The following is a 20,357-nucleotide window of genomic DNA, read 5'->3' as shown; positions in this document are numbered from 1 at the left end:
ACAGTTTAGAGGCCGAACCGCAGATAATGAATTTACTTAGGGCCAATCCCTCAAGTTTCCCCTCCTATAAATATCAGGAAGCGAAGATGAGATACTATTTCTGATGCAATTGTTTAAGGGCAAATATTAGGGAATTAAACTCAGAGTTCCTTCAGTTATTGGGACCAACAACTTTCAAGAACTTGATCAGCTTTTGAGTTTTGATCAGGAATGGCAGCTTGAAACGTTTTACTGTTCTTTAAATATCTCAATATGAGGCCAAAAAAGCTGCTTGTGCAGTAAAAAAACACTGAGGTTATTTTTTAGTGATTTATGTTATGTGTTTAAGAGTGCACATTGTAGGCTAGTATTTGTTTTGTGCTTTTGATTACAAATGAAAGGAAAGAGATGCTTAGTAAGATGTTGGGCCACCACATGCCGCACCTTGGCTTTGATTGCACAAGTCCCTGGAAATCTCCTGGAGGGAAGGAACGCCATTCTTCCAAAAGATACTCACTCATTCATTTGGTCTTTTGATGATGATGTTGGAGAGGACTAACTAACACATCAATCCAAAATCTGCCAGAGGTGTTAATCTGGGCTGAAGGAATTCTGAAGACTATAGCATATGATTCACATCCTTTTAAAACTCATCAAGCCATCCACTGACCCTTGTTTCCATAGACTGTATGTAAAAGCCTTAAAGTTAAAGTGATATTAAATTGGTTGGATTTAGTACACACATGCCCCCATCTCACTTCCTTCTCTCATACACAGGAAACTTTTATTGTAGTGACCAATTCGATTTTGTACCAGATGATAATCATGTTTAGTTCTTCTGCAAAGTTTGATATTGAAGTACAATTACTTGATTTTGAAGCTGGCCTCAAGTGGCCATTTGAGGAACTGTAGTTTGAAACTTTTAGTAGAAAGGTTGTGGATTATCAGCCTTTATAGCATATCAATGTACAAAACAGCTAAACTGTTGTTTTGACTTAGCAGAAAAGAAAAGTTAGCTACAAGGATACAACTTAAAGTTTAGATAACAGGATAATTCAAAGGTCTTTTGAATCTTGAATCGTATTCAGCTTAATACATTCAAACAAAATGGCAGAGGAATGGACAATAATGTGGAGGTTTTAATAGAAATATAGCGTCTCAGAAATGGAGGGAGTGTGCTTGAAGAATTTGATCAGTTCTTTATTCCACTCTCTCAGAAATCTTGCTATAGTGCTGACCCCCCCCCCCCCCCCCCCATCTGCTGGAGAAAATTTGGAAACCAAAATGCAAACCACAACATTTTTTTTTTTTTCTGGATTGTCAAGTTATTAAAGGGAGCTTTAGAGAGCTACATAGTGCCCTGCAAGATCATTTTAATTGTGAATTCTCCTAGAAACTAAGTTTGTCTGTATAGATCTGTTTTTATTTTCACAAATTTATATTTATGTTTATTCTTTCTTCCCTCCTTGCCTCCTTTGGTTCCTGCATATCCAAATATATTGTATATATAGGATTGTACGTTAATAATAGTAGCAATGATGATGATAAAAAATGAATAAAACATTAACTGCATGCAGAAACTAGCATCTTTGTTAACTTGTTGTTTAACTCATTAGCTTACCATTTGAAACTGTATGGTATTGATATATGTAATTATTATAATGATATTTTAAAGAGGTGACTTATCAATAAATACTATATTATTCATAACAATTGTTCAGCTTGGTTAGCAATAGTAGGTGTTAATATCACTGATGTTAGAATTATTTTAATAGTTTTGTTAATTGCGACGCAGATCCTGTAAATAAGTATAATTCTGAGTATAATTCTTATAGATTTGCTTTAGTTTTCTTTTTTATTTGATTCATTTGATATGTAAAGTTCTACTGGGGTGTCTCAAACATCTATCACTGTGCTTGAATCATGTTATTGTTGTGTATATCGTCTTATTTACTGGAGTATCGATACTTCAGGTTAAATTGAAATGTCTTATAACTGTTTAATTACATGTCTAGCCTTTAGAGTTTGTTTTTTCTTGGACTGCCCAGTAATGCTACTAATGGTAGGTTCAACATCAGCTTACCTTAATTTGAATGTAGTCATTGTCTCATTGTTGATAAAAAGATATTATACACATATTTAGCTTTATATTGTGCATGTATTCTTAAGTCTATATAAATTGTATTTAGCGCTCAAAGAGGCAGGTTCTTTAGTTATTGTAGGTTACATTATATTGTTGTCCTGCCCTGAACTCGTCTTTGTAGCTATAGTTACAGTATGTTTTTAAATGTGCCTTCGAGTGAGACTTTATTCAAGAGGGATTCTGAAGACACAGAGTAATTCAGTTCCTATCAAAGCATCTCCATTCACACCTATCCATAATTTAAAGTGCCAGCTTGGCCCAGATGCCATGTTATTGTGCTTTTTTTCCTTTTATTTAGCTTTACTTTTGTTTCCCCTTCTTCTACCGACTTTTTTCAGCATTTCCTCTTAGCCCGAGGGTCAGAAGACATCTTGAGTTACCTCACCTGTCTACCCTATTTGGAATGGTCCAGTCTGTGTAATCGGGCTTGAATCTTTGCCCTCGTCGCCATTGCAGTCTTTTACCCTTTTGCTCTTCCTGCATTTGAATCAAAGGCTGGCGCAGCTTATACACACTTAAGCCTTGCTTTTAAAAAACTGCACTTTTTTCTTCAGCTGAAAAACATGTTTAAATATTTAGCACCCATATTCACAGCTGTTTGACACTTGTAATTCCTCGTCTTACAAGTCCCAAACAAACGGCAGAGAAGATCACACAGTCAGTCTGAATCACAGCTGTCATCATTATTCACTTTGACTCTCCCCCACCCTTATTGAAATAATAAGGAAATCATCTGAACTTTGGAAAATGGTGATAGTAACCGCCTGTGTTTGATATTGAAAGAAGGCAGGAGAAGGAAAGAAGAGGGGAGAGATTTCTTTTGAGCTACAGCTGCATTGTTCTGGGGCTCCCTGTTAATAACTTACAACTGAAGAGTGTTTCTTGACGCAAAAAAGCACAACAGAAAAACACCATTTTTGTGGTTCCTAAGAAGATCTTTGTTCAAAAATGTAGGTGTCAGATGAAAAGGCATACATACATAGGTAGGAATGGTGGTGGTGGTGGTGGTGGTGGCGGCGGGGCGCACTGGTGCACTCTCAGATGCACAATATTTATCATATATTATATTTTAATCTTTTGCTAGAAGGCTCCATGAGAGGATCAGGTATGATTTGTGCTCTGTGCATGTCTTTGCCTTGTTCTGAAGGTTTTTACAGTGGTTATATGAGAACCGCAAGGGTCAAGTCTTGAATTGGGACAGTGTAGCACACCAGCAGCAACTTTGCATTTCTCTCAGTAAAAATTGCTGACAAGGATTGCTTGCTTGCTGCAGAATAAAAACAAATGGTTGAAAACCTGAACAATTTCACTATTTTTGGTCCTGCAACATTGGAGCAATATTGCATGACTGTGAGAGATACTGCATTGTAATTTGTATCTCTTTATGTATAATCTCTTTATCTGTGTTGACTGACTGTGGCAATGCAGTGAACGATCTTTAGTTTAATTTGTACATGTTCCTTTTCATTATTTTCCCTGGTATCATCTTGTGTCCGTGGCTGGATTGTTCCATTATTAGGGCTATCATAGTCTGCCATTACTGGATTCTTAGTGGCTGAACTTTAACACTTTCCTTCAGGTTCTGTCACTGTGAAACTCAGGATGCATTATTCTAATGATCACACACACACACACACACGTATACTACCACTGCCACCACTACCAACCCCCCCAGTGGCCCCCCCCCCCTCCCCTCGCCTCCACCTCACACACCCAACCCTCCCCCCGGGCCTAAAAGAAGACAGAACGAGGGAGAGAAGAGACACAGAGAGAGAGAGAAATTCAGGAGGATAAAGCTTTGAAGTGGCTTTCCATCGCAGCGAGTCTGCCGGCCGTCTCCCCGAGACGTGTCACCTTTGCCGAGAGGGAATAGGAAAATCACGTTTCGAATGGTAATGATAACATACTAATCACTTGAGCTCTTTGAAGAACCCAGGGAGTGCGCTACTCTGTCAGTATCCCTGGCTGCCTCATGCTCCCAGGCACACACAGGCACTGCAGCCGTGGTCTAGGTGTATTAGCTTAAGCGTTCCATGTCAGTGCGTCCCCTGCATCGCAGCTGATCCATAGGGGCTCATTATAGCCCAAGCTTGGTATCCGTTTTCTCCCACATGTATACTGACACCATATCTGTTGGTGCCACTACCACTTCCACGCCACCTCCAAACCCCTTCTACCACAACCTTTACCAAAACCACACCACACCTTGCATCCAGCGCCGCTCGCCGTCTACTTATCAGTTTCCTACCGCAAGACCATTTTATCACTCAACCACCCAACCCGTTCTCCTATCGCGCCATCCCTCCCCTGCCCTCCCTTTAACTATTAAAAAGTATCTCTGCAATTTTAAATGACATCTGTCAGCGGCACAAAGAAAAAGGAAACGAGGGAAAGAAGAGTTCAGAGGGAGTTTTCTCCTCCCTGCTCTTTTCCCATCCCTCTTGTTGTCAAAGTTTGAAAAGTGTGTCGTTGACTTTTTTTTTTTCTTCCCCTCCACATTTTTCATTTCCTCTGAGTGATTAGCTGGTACACATTTTGACAGCCAAACCAAAACTAGAGATTTCACTTCTTTCCCTGTCCCCTTCACTCATGTGATGGGCGTGAAACCCTTGTCAGATGGGCGGCTGTCATTCATTGGGTTGTTTTCCTGTGTCAGATGTGTTAAATCTGATCAGTTTCTTAAGGTTGCGCATTAGAAAAGCCGTCACAACCAACAGCATTCAAGTAAACATTTAAGTCTTCCATGTTTATGCTGTTTGATTGCAGTGTGGGTTTAATGAAAGCTCGGTCTTATGTTGGTTTTGCACATGAAGTGTCTCAGTTCAGTGGATGATGAGGGGTTGTTTTTAGTATGTATGTAAGTGCATCTTTATATGTTATAGGTGGCTGGTCACTTTGGACTCAGCAGACATTTTGTATGTAAACAAATCGATAAGGTTAATAATTTTTAGAGCTTGGCAATTCAGTTTGTAAGGCCACTACAACAGGTTTTAAAAGGCAGCTCACAACAGTCACCAGTTACAGACTTTTTAACTAACTTTATCTAAGTTTAATTAACTGTTTCAGCCTTTCAGAGAAAGCTTTGAATAAGAGTCTAAAAAAACTGTAAATTTCGGCATTTTAAAACTACCACTATTTTAACTCCACCAAAGAAAGTGAGAGCCCGTAGTGGACGTCCAGTCAACGGATGAGCTCTTTTCTTGTCTTGCTTGTTATATAGGAGCTGTTTAGGAAGAGAAGAGGCCAACATCATTGGTTTGCTTGGTATCCTAGGAACTGCTATCAGTAGTTTGTACTCGTATACACGTGATATTTACAGCCTTAGCTTAGACCTTGATACTCACAAACACCCTCTTTGGAAAATAAAAAATCACATTGCAGTCTTAATAATTTATGAAACCCATCTTTTCTTGCTATGCTAGAGGTTGTGACTAGAGGTTCCTCCAGTTGGAAAACATTAGCTGGACCCGGTTTTGTTTTACCTGGACAGCTCTTTAAATAAATTTGTATTTCATCTTAAGGCAAGGAGCTAAAACAAATTAACTGTCCTGGGTTGTGAAACAATATGAGGAGGCAGCAAAGCTCCAAGTAGTGCCGCTTTTTATGTCCAAGATGAGGCAGCAGCCTTTTTTACATGCATTTGCTTGATATTCCATCAGGACACAACACATTGTCATCCATGAAGGTTATTGCCAATATGGTTGTATTATGTTGTCGCTGTGGATGTGGTCTGTCTGCTTAGGTGACAGGGTTGATGTGTTTCTTTGAAATGGGTCCCAGCCCTCTCAATCAATTTTTATTTTGTGTTTGTTTCTCCAGCTTGAGTTCTTTTTTTTTTCTATTTATTGCAGAGAGCACATCTGTTGGACAACACAGAGAAGCTGGAAAGGTCATCACGGAGACTGGAGGCCGGCTACCAGATAGCGGTAGAAACTGGTACGTATTCTGTTATGAATTGGAAAAGGAGTGGGGCGGTGTTGGGTGGGGGGGTTCAAGATAGTGCTGAGGATGAGTGAGCGACAGCAAATTGTCTTGCTCATATGCGAGGTGGGTGGATGTGTGTGTGTGTGTGTGCGCGTGTGTTTTTGGAGGGTGGAAGGAGGGGAGTCGGTGGGGAAAAAAAACCTCTTTCCTTGACGCCTGATGACATTTTCGGGAGCACATCAAAGGTGAGCCAGGGAGGGAGTGAGAGAAGTGTACAGGCGACAGATCGGGCGCTGCTTCTCCTTGCTCTGCTCCTGAAGAAAATTCAAGCATCACTATGGCTCAGTGTGTATGTGTTTGTGTGTGTGTGTGTGTTATGTATGCATGTGCATTTGGTGGGTGGTGCTGTGCTTTTTTTTTTTTTTTTTTTTTTCCTCCACAAACAGATAGGGGGTCTATGAAAATAAACAATGTCAGCATTCCTCCTGAAGTTCTTAATTCAGGAGCGTACAAGAAAGAAAATAAAAACATCACTTTCTAAATAAATCCTCTTAAAAACACACAAACCTTTTTTTTCCCTCATTATCAAGGATGGTTTTAATCTTAAAATAGGAAAAAATCTCATTGGGATCTTAAATAGATTTAACCAGTTAGCATATTTCTTTTCCCCCCCCCTCCCTGTCTTCCTTCCTGACAGTCACCACATTATTGAGGCGCAGTGTATTCCTCAGAGATATATCAAAGCTCATTCTTGAAGTATCAACCAGCTTTCTGTGGCTTCCGTTGTAGTTTTGAAAAAGTTTGTCAATTTACACTATAATCGCAGGGCGGCTGGTGTGCGCGACATCGACAGATTTAATAATTCAAGTCAAGGCAGGTTTGCACGGAGACCACTGGCTTTTGATGTTCCCTGTAACTTGCATTCACAAATTCCTAAATACAATCTGCATTCTCTGCCTAAAAATGTTGATTCAAATTTCCGAGATGATTCTGACGTTATTAGAGTTTCTCGATGGTGTCGAATTCTGCAACAGCCGGCGGATTTTTGTTCCGCCCTGCCGCAGCTTTCACAGTGACTCGTTTTGATGTTTTGCCTCACAGCTTGGTTGTTGGTGAAGAAGTGTATGGTGACTTAGCAGTGTTGAGCACCTCCTGTGTCCAGCGGTTTCTTCCGCTGTAGTCAGCCACATGCCCCTTGACCCTGTGTCACCAGTGGCTGTCTCATCCACTGTGCGTGCAGCTAGCTAAGAACAATGCCCGTTTATCCTGCCTCGGTCCCACACACGTGGCTCGGTCCACACCAGCTGTGGGGTATGTTTGTGGTTTGGTGGGGAAGCTTCGCCCCATGTCTTTAATCCATGACCTCTTCCTTTACTCTGCTGTCGATACCAGCCCTCCGCTCAGATGCACAACCTGAAATGGCGATGTCTCCAGGTCAGCTAGAGAATACATCTAAATAAGGAACGTAGATCCACTCGGCATACGCAGCTCTCTACCAGACTAATCTGCCAAGCTCTCAAATTTAATAAAAAGTGTTGGCATGAACATTAGGAAGCCAGATTTATCTACTCGGTTAATACAGTTTGACAGAGTTCACCATCTGATCCAAAGTTCTTTTATTTCTTTTTTCTTTTGGATTGTTCGCCCGTTTCAAATGATATATTTTCTCTTGTTGTCCTACTGTGATGCATTACAACGCTTCCCAGACATCTTCATATTATCTTGCACTATTTAGTCCATACTCCTGCCAGATTAGTGAGTCACACAGTACACTAAGGAAACTGGATTTGTGTTGAACTTGGTTACTTTTACAGCCCACCAAAGATTTCGTTTATTGTTGTTTGTTCTTTTTTCACATCATCAAGTACAAAACAAAATAAATATCCAAGTCCTGCAAGTACTAGGCTTTATTCATGAGCGTTATGAAATGCCATTGGCAGTTGTTGTGGAATAAGCTTTGTGTTTTCAAATGCAGGTGCGGCATCCATGGATATTTAACAAGAATAATTAGAGCATTAAGTGTTTCTCCAATCAGACATTCTCTAGTCATACTGTAAATGCTACTCTTGCCACACATCTCAACTCTTCTTAGACATCTAAGCCCTAGTTTTTTACCAAGAGCAGTTTAGCATCGTTATTTTGCAGTAATTCAAAGTTGCATTCTCCATCCACAATGACACAGTAGCCCTTAAGAACTACAATTGACCAATGGGGGAAGTGGAACTAAAAGACATTATATTTCAAAGAGATAGATCCTGAACAAAGAAATGGCGTAGAAACTCTTTGCCCCCTTTTCTCTTCACCGCCGACAATATCTCTCTTAATGACCAGGAACAAAAAAAACAGGATGCTTCTAGGTCACATTTAAGGAGAAAAAAGAAGACTCTTAGTTCTAAGAAAAGATGAATCTTGACACAGTATCATTTTATCATAGATATTTTAGTTTTTTCTTCTTCTATTCTCAGTGTCTCTAGTGTATTTTGTGAAACAAAGGCTTGCCAAAAGCAGTGAGAGCCCTCAGAGGGATATAGAGGAGACTCTTTGGGCATGCAGAGCTATTTACCACACGCACCCTCAAGAAACAGGGTTCTCTGTTTGTCTCATAAATAAAGTATAGAACTTCATTAGTGAAGAGCACTGACTTGAAAGCCCAGGCATAGAGACATGCAGACATGGAGGCTAGCCCAGTTAAAGAGGGCAGTAAATAAAAAGGGAGGGCATGCAGTTAGCCAATTTAAAGACATTTGAGTCAGGGGCATTTGAAATGCCCAAACGTGGAGGCTTGTCAAATTTTGGAGATGTTGTTAAATCAAAGACATGCTGGATTTTAGTCCTTCCCGCCAAAGCTGAAGATATTTTGAATGATTCATGATGCTTGTTTAAGAATGAAAATAGCATGTTGTGCAACATATCCATGTTGCAATGATTTGTTGCCTTACCTTTCTATTCATTAAAGGTTAGAGACTGATTAGCAGTTTCTGAAAAGATATGACTCTATAAAACATATATATATGTATATTTAAAAATACATTCTGCTTTACATAGTAAAATTTTAACTCTTAATTTAAAAACTGAAATATTAATTAGTGTTATCTCAGCAATTAAAATTATTTGATGGCGCTTTATTGCACTTTTGTGAGGATGTAAATAGTTTAAGGTTGAAATGTAGCCTTGTCATAGCAGAATTCATTTTGTTAGCATGTTTGTGTGTTGCAAAGGACCACTAAGGCGAGCGATCTAGCGTAATTCTAAAGGTAATTTTATAATAAATACAAGTTTACTGTAAAAACAAACCAGAGGCAGTATTTAAAGTGTCCAGTTCAGTAAATCATGCATTAAATATTAAGGAAACTTACTTTGAAAATTCATCCCCCCTTATGCTTTTCACAAATACTTTAGCAATGCCAACAAAATGAGCCGCTGAAACAAAGACGAGCACAGACAAAAGCATTGCTGCTCTGCATTTTAAAGGTGGCCAGCAAGAGGCTGAGACACTTCTTCTTAGGTGAGTGTTCTTGGTGTTAGGAGCCTGTAATCAATCCTGCAAATGAAAACAGCTCATTAGGGATTGATTTCAGCCCCGTTTAGATAAGCAGAGAGGGTTGGGGTACGGCCCCCAGGGGCCCCAGCCTAGCCCAAAGTTCACGCCATGCCAGGTAGAGAGCAGCACTGCAGGCTATCAACTTTATTAGGATGGAGATAAGCTGATTAGACCTTGTCAATCAAAGGTGCCAGTGACTCAATCATGATCCAGGGGATTTTTCTTTCTTTCTCTCCCTTTTTGTCTCGCTTCCCACTCTCACACTCTCCCTCTCTTTTTTGTGATAAATCATTGAAGCGACCAACAAAGTGGCAGCCATCGCTGGGCTAAGCTAAGCAGCCCTGCAGTTGTCACCAAGGCAGACGTGTGAGGACCCTGTGATGATGTGACGACTATATTAAAGAGTACATCAATTTGTTTTAGAGCAGTTTGATTTTCAACTGCAGTGGTATTAAAAGAGGGGTGGGGGGGCAAAAGAGGGGAGGGTGAGCACGTCGGCGTCATCGAACAGGATTCCAGTGGCAGAGCAAGGGGTGCTGGGACAGCGAGAAATAAATAGATAAATGACGGAGTGACGAGAAATAAATAAATATGTTTTTGTAAACATTAAAAAAAAAATTCTTCATGGCTCTCGTTTGAAGCAGAGTGTGGCTTTGAGTCTTGCTGAGAGTCCATGGGTGCTGGAGTGGCCCAGTAACACAACACACATTTGTCCCGACTCTCTATCTCTCCCTCTCCATCTTTGTCTCTTTCTCTGTGTCTCTCCCGCTCGCTTTATTTCTCCCTGTTCCCTGTAAAGATCAGACTCGATGATTCTTTTGGTGCTGGGCCACCAAAGCGTCGCCTCAAATCCATAAGCAAACACTTAACAAATGACTTAGCCGGTTACGTTTATGAACACCAACTTTTATATTAAACAGAGGCTGTTGTTCTCCCTCAATACATTTTATTCAATTCTTTAACATTCAAAACATGCTGTTAATGTAGAATATTTTATTACATTTTTACTGATTTACACAAATAAAAATCCTACAAATAAATAGGTAATTAATCAGTATTTAAGTGGAATTAGTATTTTTGGAAATTGACAATTATTCTACAATTTTAATACATTTAAAGAGATTAGTTTGAAAATTTGGTTTGTTTGTTTTGCAAATGCAACCCAATTTTATACTTGATTTTTTTTGTATTAGTAAGTACTTTAATGATTTTTATATATATATTTTTTAAAAAGCATAGTATATACACACATTAAATGCAATGTAAATCTTTTTCTTATTAGCATGTTGCTGAATCTTTTCTTACTTCTTATTTTAGTTTATTCTCTCTGTTCTGCAATGTAGTTTTAATATTTTAAGCATCTCTTTTTCATTTCTCTTTTTAAAAGGACACTTTGCTAAAGTGGATTTCCTTGAGGTATAGCATAGTAGATCACTTTTTTTGTAGGCCGATACAATCGGCATGTTGTATTGTGTTCAAAAAGAATATGACGTTATTTGATAATTGTTTGATTAATAAAGCCGAGAGCCAGGACTTAAATATTTCACAGCTTGAATTTTCAGCTAAAGAGAAAGGAGGTCTTTTTAAAGAAATGTGCTTTAAAGCGGAAAACGTTTTTCTATAGCTATTTAAAAAGAAAACAGTCATTAAAAAAACACTGCCAAAATTTTAACTTGAAACCATATTTCCTAAATATATATGCTTCAACGCATAACATCTTGCTCTCAGAAAATCTAGCCGTGGGTGAGCTGTTTATCGGTAAACCCCCGGTGGATGAAAGGCGTAGCAATAATGATTTTTTCTCTCCTAATCGGACCTTGTCAGCAAGGCGTCTTATCGTGGAGAGGAAAATGACACCGATCCTATCGAAGAGCCTGGAGTCCGAATCGGCGGCGTGTGTCCCCCCCAATCATGGCCGGCCGTGGCCCAGTCATATCTAGCGCCGCCACAAACGGCGAGCGACGCTTTTTTATGTGGACTTCAAAAACGTCGCGAGTCATTAAAATTGCACCCACGTTTGGCAGTGGGGATCAGCCGCTCTGGAGCGAAAATGGGATGTGGGAAGAGGAGACTCACTAAATGTGTTAATTCCATCCTCACATGTTTACGGCTTAATTTTAATCTGTTTGAGGGAGGAGGAGGGGTGGAGGGACGATTGGAAATGGGGGGCGGGAGGGGCAATGAGAAAGCCTAGCACTGCAATAAATCGCCATTATCTTTGACACCCTAGGACTCAGCTGTTCCAGGGATTTAGGGGTCCACTGGCAACAGTGTATATATATCGTAGGGCATGAAAACACTGTTTACGCTTGAACTGCGGTAGCTAAGGTGCAATCACCAGTTTCAGGCTGCCCAGACAAAAGGCCTTACGTTCACAATGGCCAGCTAGCATACGGACCCTCAATGGAAGAGCTGAACCAACAGACTCAAGTATGTGTTTGTGTGCGCGCGCCTGTTTTCCTGAACGTGCGTGGGCAAGTCTCTGTTTCCCTGTGTATCGACAGGTGTTACTGCAAACATCCAAAAATTTGTTCGAGCTTTTGTGGGACTACAAAAATGGAAATAAGTGACATGTTTTTGCAAAGTTAAATGAACCTTCTCCAAAAATAGATCAAGAATTCTTGAACGAACAAAGATTGTTCCGTTAAGCTTACCGTCCACCAGCTACTACAGCTGCTCCTCGCCTCCTTGTGTTCCTCCATTAGGTCTCCACAGAGTGTGAGCTAGCATTAATAAAATTATGAGAAAATCTAATAATTAGACCTTTAGTCAGTTATTAGCTTCAACAAGGCTCTCAACATAATGAGACTCTTGGAAGTAATGATCTGACTAGAGAGCTCATTGGAGCTTTCCTGCTAAGTGTAAAAAATAAATAAATAAAAAAAATAGAGCGACAGACAACATTTTTAAGAGAAATGTTGGTTTTAAGCATTTAAGCTAGGCCCTAAAACTTAATCACTAGCGTTATACACATTTAGCGACTTTATGATGGATATGAGATGAGATTGACCAAGCAACATTGACTGAAATCTTTTATTAACTAAAGATTAAACCACCACAGTGATTGCAACTGAACACAGGCAGCCCAACTGCTTGATTAGCATTCCTCAATAGCAAACCATGAGTCCCCAATGTCCCCAACTACGGCAAATAGCATTTTTTTGTGTGCGTTTTACTAATCAGAAAACACAATTTCATTAAAGAACAATGTCCTTGAGACGATGAAAATTAAGTCATTTTGGGACACTTTGTAAATTGGTCTAGATTCCTGATCAAACCCCATCCAAATCATTTATTGATATAATCTTATCCTTATCTCAAGATACAAAACACCCTCCAAATGCTAGATTGTGGTAAGACACTATATCTTAAAAGAGACCATCGTCCCAACCTTAAATCATTTTTTTTTTCTATTTTTAGGTTATAATAACTAAAAAGATACCCCCTGCCTTCTCGCATGCAGAAGAAAAAAGTGTAGCATTGACCTCTGGCTGACACAGAGAAAACTGAGGGAGGGTGGTGGGGGTGAGATGGAGAAAAAGAAAGCAGAAAGAGCGACGGAGAGGAGAGAGCTAAGACAACAACTGTGAAGAGCCGCATAGGGTTAAAGAAAAACTGTTTCAGAAGGAAATGGGAGACAAAAGCGCGGACTCGGAGCCCCCATGGGTGCTTTAAAGAGCCGCTACATCTGAGGTGCTGAAATATTAAAAACAGAAAAGGAGAAAAAAAACCTGAAATAAAGTAAAGGAGTGGGAATGAGAGGGAATTGTGCTATTTTGTCAACTGAGGACCTTTTAACAGAAAAATTAATTGAGTGATGAGAATGACGCAGTGAATGACAAGATGATTGATGACATTTAAAACCCGAAAACGGGGTAAAAAAGAAAAGAGATTAGACATTTATCAGAGTGAGTGGATAGGTTGCTGTATAGAAGCAAGAAATAGAAATAATGGAAAGGAGATTACAAAGATCCATAAAATATTTGAATGTTTTTTACTTGTTTACCAGGTTTTTTGGGTTGTTTTTTTTTTTTTTTTAAATCCTCTTGCTTCTCTTTGAGACCAGTAAACCTCCCTTACACATGTTCTCATTGACAGTGCACTAAAGTGACAACCATTCCTTTTATTTATATATATATGTATATATATGTGTATATATATATATATATATATATATATATATATATATATAATTTAAAAAAGAAAGGCAAGAGGCATTATACTACAAAGCAGTGTTTCTTCACAGTGAGTCTTCTGTCAAGCTGGCAGACATAAATGGGCAATTTTTTGATGCAGATTCAGCAGTGTTTTAAGGGTGAAAATTAAGGGGAAGATGGTGCCATTACCATAACATTTCCCTTATGCTTTGCACATAGTTATACAATAAAATCTGACGAATTGAGCCATGCACCTGTGATGGGTCCCTTGCAATATTCTGTTTGGGTCTTAAAACAATCGCACAGCATTTAAGACATTACTTCTTAATAATTGATTAAACCTTTTAATCATTTGAATTCACATGACAACATACAAATGGTTAAAAATCCTATTAGCAGCTTTAAAGCCTGACATGTATATGTGTAAGCCATGCATGACTGCCAGCCAGTAAAAACATTTTCAGAGCAGGAAGAATAATAAATAATGATACAAGATTGTAGTTTAGGTTTCAGACATGAAATTGAAAAAGTAAGCAGACGATAATGTAGAGTATAATAATGTAAGTATTTTGCTATCATTTATTTGCTGCATAATTGATATTATTTTTAGGCCTTTGTCTAAATTTTCTAATTAAAAAACACTTATACATTAAATTAATTAATACATATAAATAAGCCTTGCATAATTGTATTAAATGTAGAATACGTTTAATTTAAACATATTATGGTATCTTCTTCTACCTTATTCCATCACTTTTACCTTTACTACCCACTTTTTTTTTTTTTTCTATAAATGTTTTTGTTTGTTTTTACAATGCTGCCAAATTTAATACAAATTTTGGGAAGACTTTTGTCAATTCATTTATATAAGTGTATTTATTTTTCCCCCTTGAAAACAGTCTCACACCACAGTTTGATATATAGACTTAAGAATAAATAAATTATTAATAGTCATATTAATTACTGCTGTCCTTTTCATATTACTTTCACACAGATACAGAATTGATAGATAAAAGTTTAACACTGTTACTCTCAGTGATGACACCAATAACAACAGTCATAATATTTTAATATAGCAAGTGTCCATATATTATAGGGTCATAAAATGACTGTTACTGTGTAATGTTTATTAGAATTTTAGAAGTTTTTTTTTTTTTTAAAGAACCTTTTCCATGTGAGGAAGTCTAAAGAAACATCCGGACAACACTGACTTCTTTTAGCTTTAAATGGTGTAGCTGGTGCTTTGTTGTTAGTCAGTGATGACTGCACTGTGTCACTTCTCATATAGTCACACAGATGTTTTTTTTTATGTAGCCCACATGAAGACCCTGTGGTGTCATGTCTAGAATAGATACAATGTGCAATAGAATAAGCAATACCCATGCTATTAGATTTAAATTACTTGGTCTTTCTTAAAAAAGTATGACTGATTTTGATCTTTGAGACAGTAAAGTGGTGGCTCTAGCCTTAAGGAAACATTTTGATCTTTTGTTAGAAAACCATATGGACCTAAATGCCGTCATTAGCTTGTTATTAATGTGCATCTACTATAAACATTCCTGGCGCCCCCCCCACACATCCAGTCCCCACCCTGCAAGGCACACAATTATACTGTACAAACAGAGTGGCGCATATTAGCCATCGCCGTCTGTCCTTGTTCCTTTTTCGCTCAATGGTTGCCACAAGAATCACACCTCCCCTCCTCTGTCAAAGGAGCTTCCTCCTTGGCTGTCCTGTGCCCATCAGACAGGGTGCCCGGCCGTTTAAGACACCCAGGGAACATGAAACGGAGCCGGGCTGAGATGTCAGCTGGTTGCCCCATCTGCCAGTCAGTGGGTTGGTAAAGCTTTTGTCCTGGGGGGTAACCTTAGGAGTGCAGTGTGTGCAGATAAAGTGTGTTTGTGTGTGCGTGCATGTGCATTTTGCTGAGGGACGTCAGACTCAGCATCACAGTTTTGAGCAAAGCGAGCCACATACAACATGGTGACCTTGTCCTTTTAATTTATATGCGAGATGACATTTACACCAAAATTGACCAAATTTAAAAAAATAAAAAATCTGATCTCACATCAGGGAAAATTAGCTGCTGTGTTTACTGGTGAGGATTTTTTTTTTTTTTTAAATGAAGGCATTTCAGGGGAATAAAATGTGCAGGTCTCACACAGTTGTCCAGGATCTTCAGCTGGATTGAAGTTAATTGGTCTCATTTCAGATCTGCTCACTTCTTATGGACCACAGTTGGTGGAGGAGTCGACAGAACTTTAAATTGCCTGAAACTTGTCTCTATTCTTTTCCTGTTCCCCTGCTAAATAACCTAACCTTGACAGTACAAACAGTTTGACTCTCATATAAATGAACCAAGGTACTGAGTGAACGCTGGCCGGCTGGTTGAATCGAAGCACATTTCCACTCATGCATTCTATCATTTGGTAGATAGGCCGCGCCCTTGAGCTGCTTTAGGAGGCAGGCACTGCTTGTTTTCACTCTAAGAAGGTGCTGAAAGGGGGCCTCTGTGTATGCACGAATGCACGCACATAATCCTTTGGACGGTTCTACGTGAGCCCAAGAGTTCCTAAAAAGAAAATGTATGCAGACAGCATGAACTTATTTATTTACCACTGGCTTATGCTTTTGTAGTTTCGCCTGTCAAGGATATCAGCACAAGTTAATATGTGCGCTTTTGTGTGTGCGTGTGAGTCTGCGTGTGTGTGTGTCTTTGCATCTCAGTTGTTTCACTCTCAGATAAAATCTGATTTATAACAACAAAGCCACCCTGTAATAATTTTTAGTCAACTTTGACTGTTGACTGCCACGTAGAAAGCTTCGCTTAAGTGGTCTACATATTCCCCATGTTCACATCAGTCAGTCTCACCACATGATGTATGTAGTGGTAGTCCTGAAGGGCTTATGCATGCACAGCTCTGCACCGGCAAGTCCTCCCTGAGCACATCTATGATCTTGGGTTGTTCAATCATCAATCAAGGCCAACTACAGCGTACTGTACTGTCGCCCATCTTTTAAAGCGCAGTTGTGAAGGACTGGCTAAGATGGCCTAAGGGACACCTTCCTTGGTCAGGCCCATCTTAGGTTTGATGTGATTATGTGCGTGGTTATGACTACACAGAACAGACTTGACACATCGATGTAGACTTTTTAAAAATGTTTGGTGAATACTATCTGACAGGAGGGAAGTGCTTACTGGTATTTTTGTATTTGAATTTTTGGCTGTACTTTCTCCAGACATTTTTTTATTAATTTTCTTGTCATTTTGTTGCTATGATTCCCCATTAGCTTTCAGCTATTATAGAAAATAGACCAAGGTTCATCTCAAAACGGAGAAACTTAAGTTTTTATCAATCGTATTTTTTTTATTTTAGTTTTACATTTCTTTTGTAGGTTTTTGTGGTCACATCTTTCATGCTTTAGGCCATTTTTTTAAAATAACTCTTAGCTCATTATTAAGGCAAATGTCTTGTGAGATAAATAAACATGCATCGAGCAACTATAAAATTCACTAAATCAAGAAAACCTGGAAAAAAATTTTGCCTAAATTTTAGACGGTATGGGCAGAGAGAGCAGACAAAGAAGGCAGTGCAGTGAAAACACTGCCAGAAAATCAAAAAGAAATATACAGTACATTCACTTTCTCCACAAAGCTACTCTGAATTCATTATATTATCCAGAATGGACATTCAGAACCATATGATATTGCAGTGATAGAGTTGCTTGCCAATTTTCCTGTGTGCTTGAAGTGAGGTATTGTGCTATTTTAATGAGCTGTTTAGACTAGTGGACGGTTGCATTTGGGTTTTAACAACCGGCTCAATGAGTAATTGTTATTGCCTCTTAAAGGCCAGATGTATGGAATTCATGCAAATATAGAGCAAAGGGAAAATAAGTGTGTGTGTGTGTGTGTGTGTGTGTGTGTGTGTGTGTGTGTGTGTGAGTGAGGGTGTCTTGGAATAATTGTTTTCCAGATGTCCTTCTTTCATGTAAACCACACACGTGCTCGTGCACACGCACACACTTAAAGGACTGAACAGATGATGGTGATGATGATTAAGCTCTTAAGCATATGGAGATATTGTCTTTTAGTGTGTGTGTGTCTGAGACTTTTTTTTTTGAACATTTCTGTTCCCTCAGTCTTCCGTGACAGGTTCACCCATCTCTCCTGGGGAGACTTTCACTCCCAATTTAGACGCAACCGTCATCAAGTGACAGCAATGGCTCCGGCACCCTACCTTTGCAATGTGACTACAGTTAACTTAACAAGTCTCGATATGTGAGCTCCATCTTTGATGTAATTGATTTGAGTAGTCTGAGCATCTTTCTTGCCAGGAAGTTGAGATTTTTGGTGGATCTGTCAAGATGATCTTTGGAGGAATGCAGGTCACTTCTCTTACAGTTTTAAAAAAGTTATTATCTTTTATCATGTTGCATGTTTTGTATGCCTCCTTTGCTGCTCTAGATGTCAGATATGGTGCATCCTATCTGTAAACTCATCAGGAAGAACACGTGTGGCCACACTGTACTCAGGTCTCTACTCCGTATTGCAGTCCATCTGTCCAGTCCTGCTTGTTTTACAGTGATCATAAATATCAACAGCAGAAAAGAAATCAAAGATCCCTCTGATATAAAGCTGTTTAGAATGTGGTCATTTTACAAGCGAATTGTGTATTGTTTCAATATGTTTTAAAGTTTACATTGGACCTTTCGTGGGCCGTGCTGTAGTGTGAGTGTGGACACTTTTGTTGGTTTTTTTTCCCCCCGCTGATGAGATTCAAGTACAGTGTATCTATTGTTTGTTCTTGTCTTTGATGTTTCTCCTGCCTCTGCAACACCTTACGCTTGGATGTTGCATCTGTTTTATAAAAAAAGAAATGAATATCCACTTTTGCTTAAGTAAAACTAACTTAAAAGTGAAATGTACTAAACAAAAGAAGTACATTAAACTAGTTTATATATTATGAAATAATAATTTAAATAGTACACTTATGACATTTGATGAATAAAATTGAATTTGTTTCATATGCTTCATCTGAAATTCCCTGAAGACCTTTTAATCGTCTACCTGATGTTGTTACGCGGTCAGCCGTGCTCGCCTTTTAAAAGTGTTCAAATTTCAGTGAACGCAGAGTACACAAGTGTCTTAAACTGTGTGCATTTCATCACATTGGTGTGATTGTGTGTCTGTGTCTGTATATTTGTGTGGGTTGAAGTTGTGTTGAGTGACAAGGGCATGCGTCTTGAGCCACCTGGATTTATTTGGGCCAAACAAGAGGGGCCCGTGTCTGTCTGGGCCCCTCTTCTGTCCGCACGGGGGCCTCAGAGCCATGAACAGAAGGTACCTCCTCACATCTCACACCTGAGCTCCTCCCAGGCTGGGACCAACCTCTCTTTCTATCTCTCTCCCTCCATCCACACAGGCTTGTTTCTCTCTTTCTTTCACTACCCTCTGTGTCCTCTCCACTTCTCTCCCAGGCCATGGCCTGGCCTACTTTTACCTCTCCCACTCTGTACTCTTTGATCTCAACTGTGTTGGCACTTTCCATAGATCATGTGCATGTTTGAAAATGGCCCATTTGCTCAATCCTCAGTCTGTTTATGAATATACATTTCACAAACATTAACATGTAGTTAATAGTCTACAAAGAGAAGGATTCTCTCTCATGTATTAGCTGTGCTTATCGCAGTAAGTGATGCTAAGGTTTGCAGTAAAATCCCCTTTTCTGTTTGCTTGATGCGCTCCTTTCTTTTCCAGACATTGAAAGTTTGTTTCCCATTTTTTCCTCCTTTTTTTTTTTTTGCTAATGTTTTTTTTTTCTCCTTTCATACAAATCTCTCAACTCGGTTCCTGGAAAAGAGGCTTTATTCAGGGAGGAAATGTGTTTGCTTGTCTGTTAGCATCGTTTTCATTTGTGCTTGAAGTGACAGGGTGTGAAGCTGGGTAGGCGTGTGCATCTCAGAAGTCAAAAGCACAAACACTAACAAGACATCAAGTCGGCTGCTTTATTTTTTTTAAGGTAAAATCAACTCAAACTCAATAGGAATTGCGTTCCTCTGGTCAGTCTGGCATTAAATCGGGGATTTTTCTCCACACTGTGAATGCATTTCACAGAATCTTGGGAACAAGCTGCTACTGATTGCATAATACTAACATTTAACTCTGGGTAGAAATATAGTTTTGAGCTATGAAAAGTTTAAGGGTTGAGTCATCAGATTTATATATATATATTTTTTTAGTTTGCTTACTGTAATTTAATTCAGTATATTACCTTATGACAAGAAAACCATTGTATGGCATTGATAGATACACATTATGAGGCTATACTGAGTCACAACCCAAAATGTTTAATTTTCTGTTATAGCTGTGTTGACAAACATCCAAAAATTCATATCATAAGCCATTACTTACTTAAATATGGGCATCTTCATCACTCATTGTGAAGAAATGACACACCCTTAATAAACTTAACTCAGCTGTCATCTCACCACTTTGTACAAAAAGTCTTAAATTCATGTCATGTGCATGAAGTAAACAGAACTAAATGTGCTTGTAATTGATCATAACTCTTATAAATTTTAGATTATTTGTAATAGCAGAACTGTTACG

General features: G+C 39.0%; 1 protein-coding gene across 4 annotated transcripts in view; it reads left to right on the top strand.

The window, feature by feature from the left end:
* vti1a (vesicle transport through interaction with t-SNAREs 1A) overlaps positions 1 to 20,357 on the top strand; it is a 114,416-nt gene that overhangs the window by 28,955 nt on the left and 65,104 nt on the right. For all 4 annotated transcript variants that reach the window (XM_080872877.1, XM_080872879.1, XM_080872876.1 and 1 more), the window contains one exon: positions 5,974 to 6,058. In XM_080872877.1, coding sequence (XP_080729003.1) covers positions 5,974 to 6,058 — 85 coding nt within the window. The remainder of the gene's footprint in view (positions 1 to 5,973; positions 6,059 to 20,357) is intronic.

This window comes from Rhamphochromis sp. 'chilingali', assembly GCF_963969265.1.
Source record: "Rhamphochromis sp. 'chilingali' genome assembly, chromosome: 22".
Taxonomy (NCBI): Eukaryota; Metazoa; Chordata; class Actinopteri; order Cichliformes; family Cichlidae; genus Rhamphochromis; species Rhamphochromis sp. 'chilingali'.
Note: the sequence above shows the minus strand (reverse complement) of the source record. Positions and strands in the feature narration are given on the sequence as shown.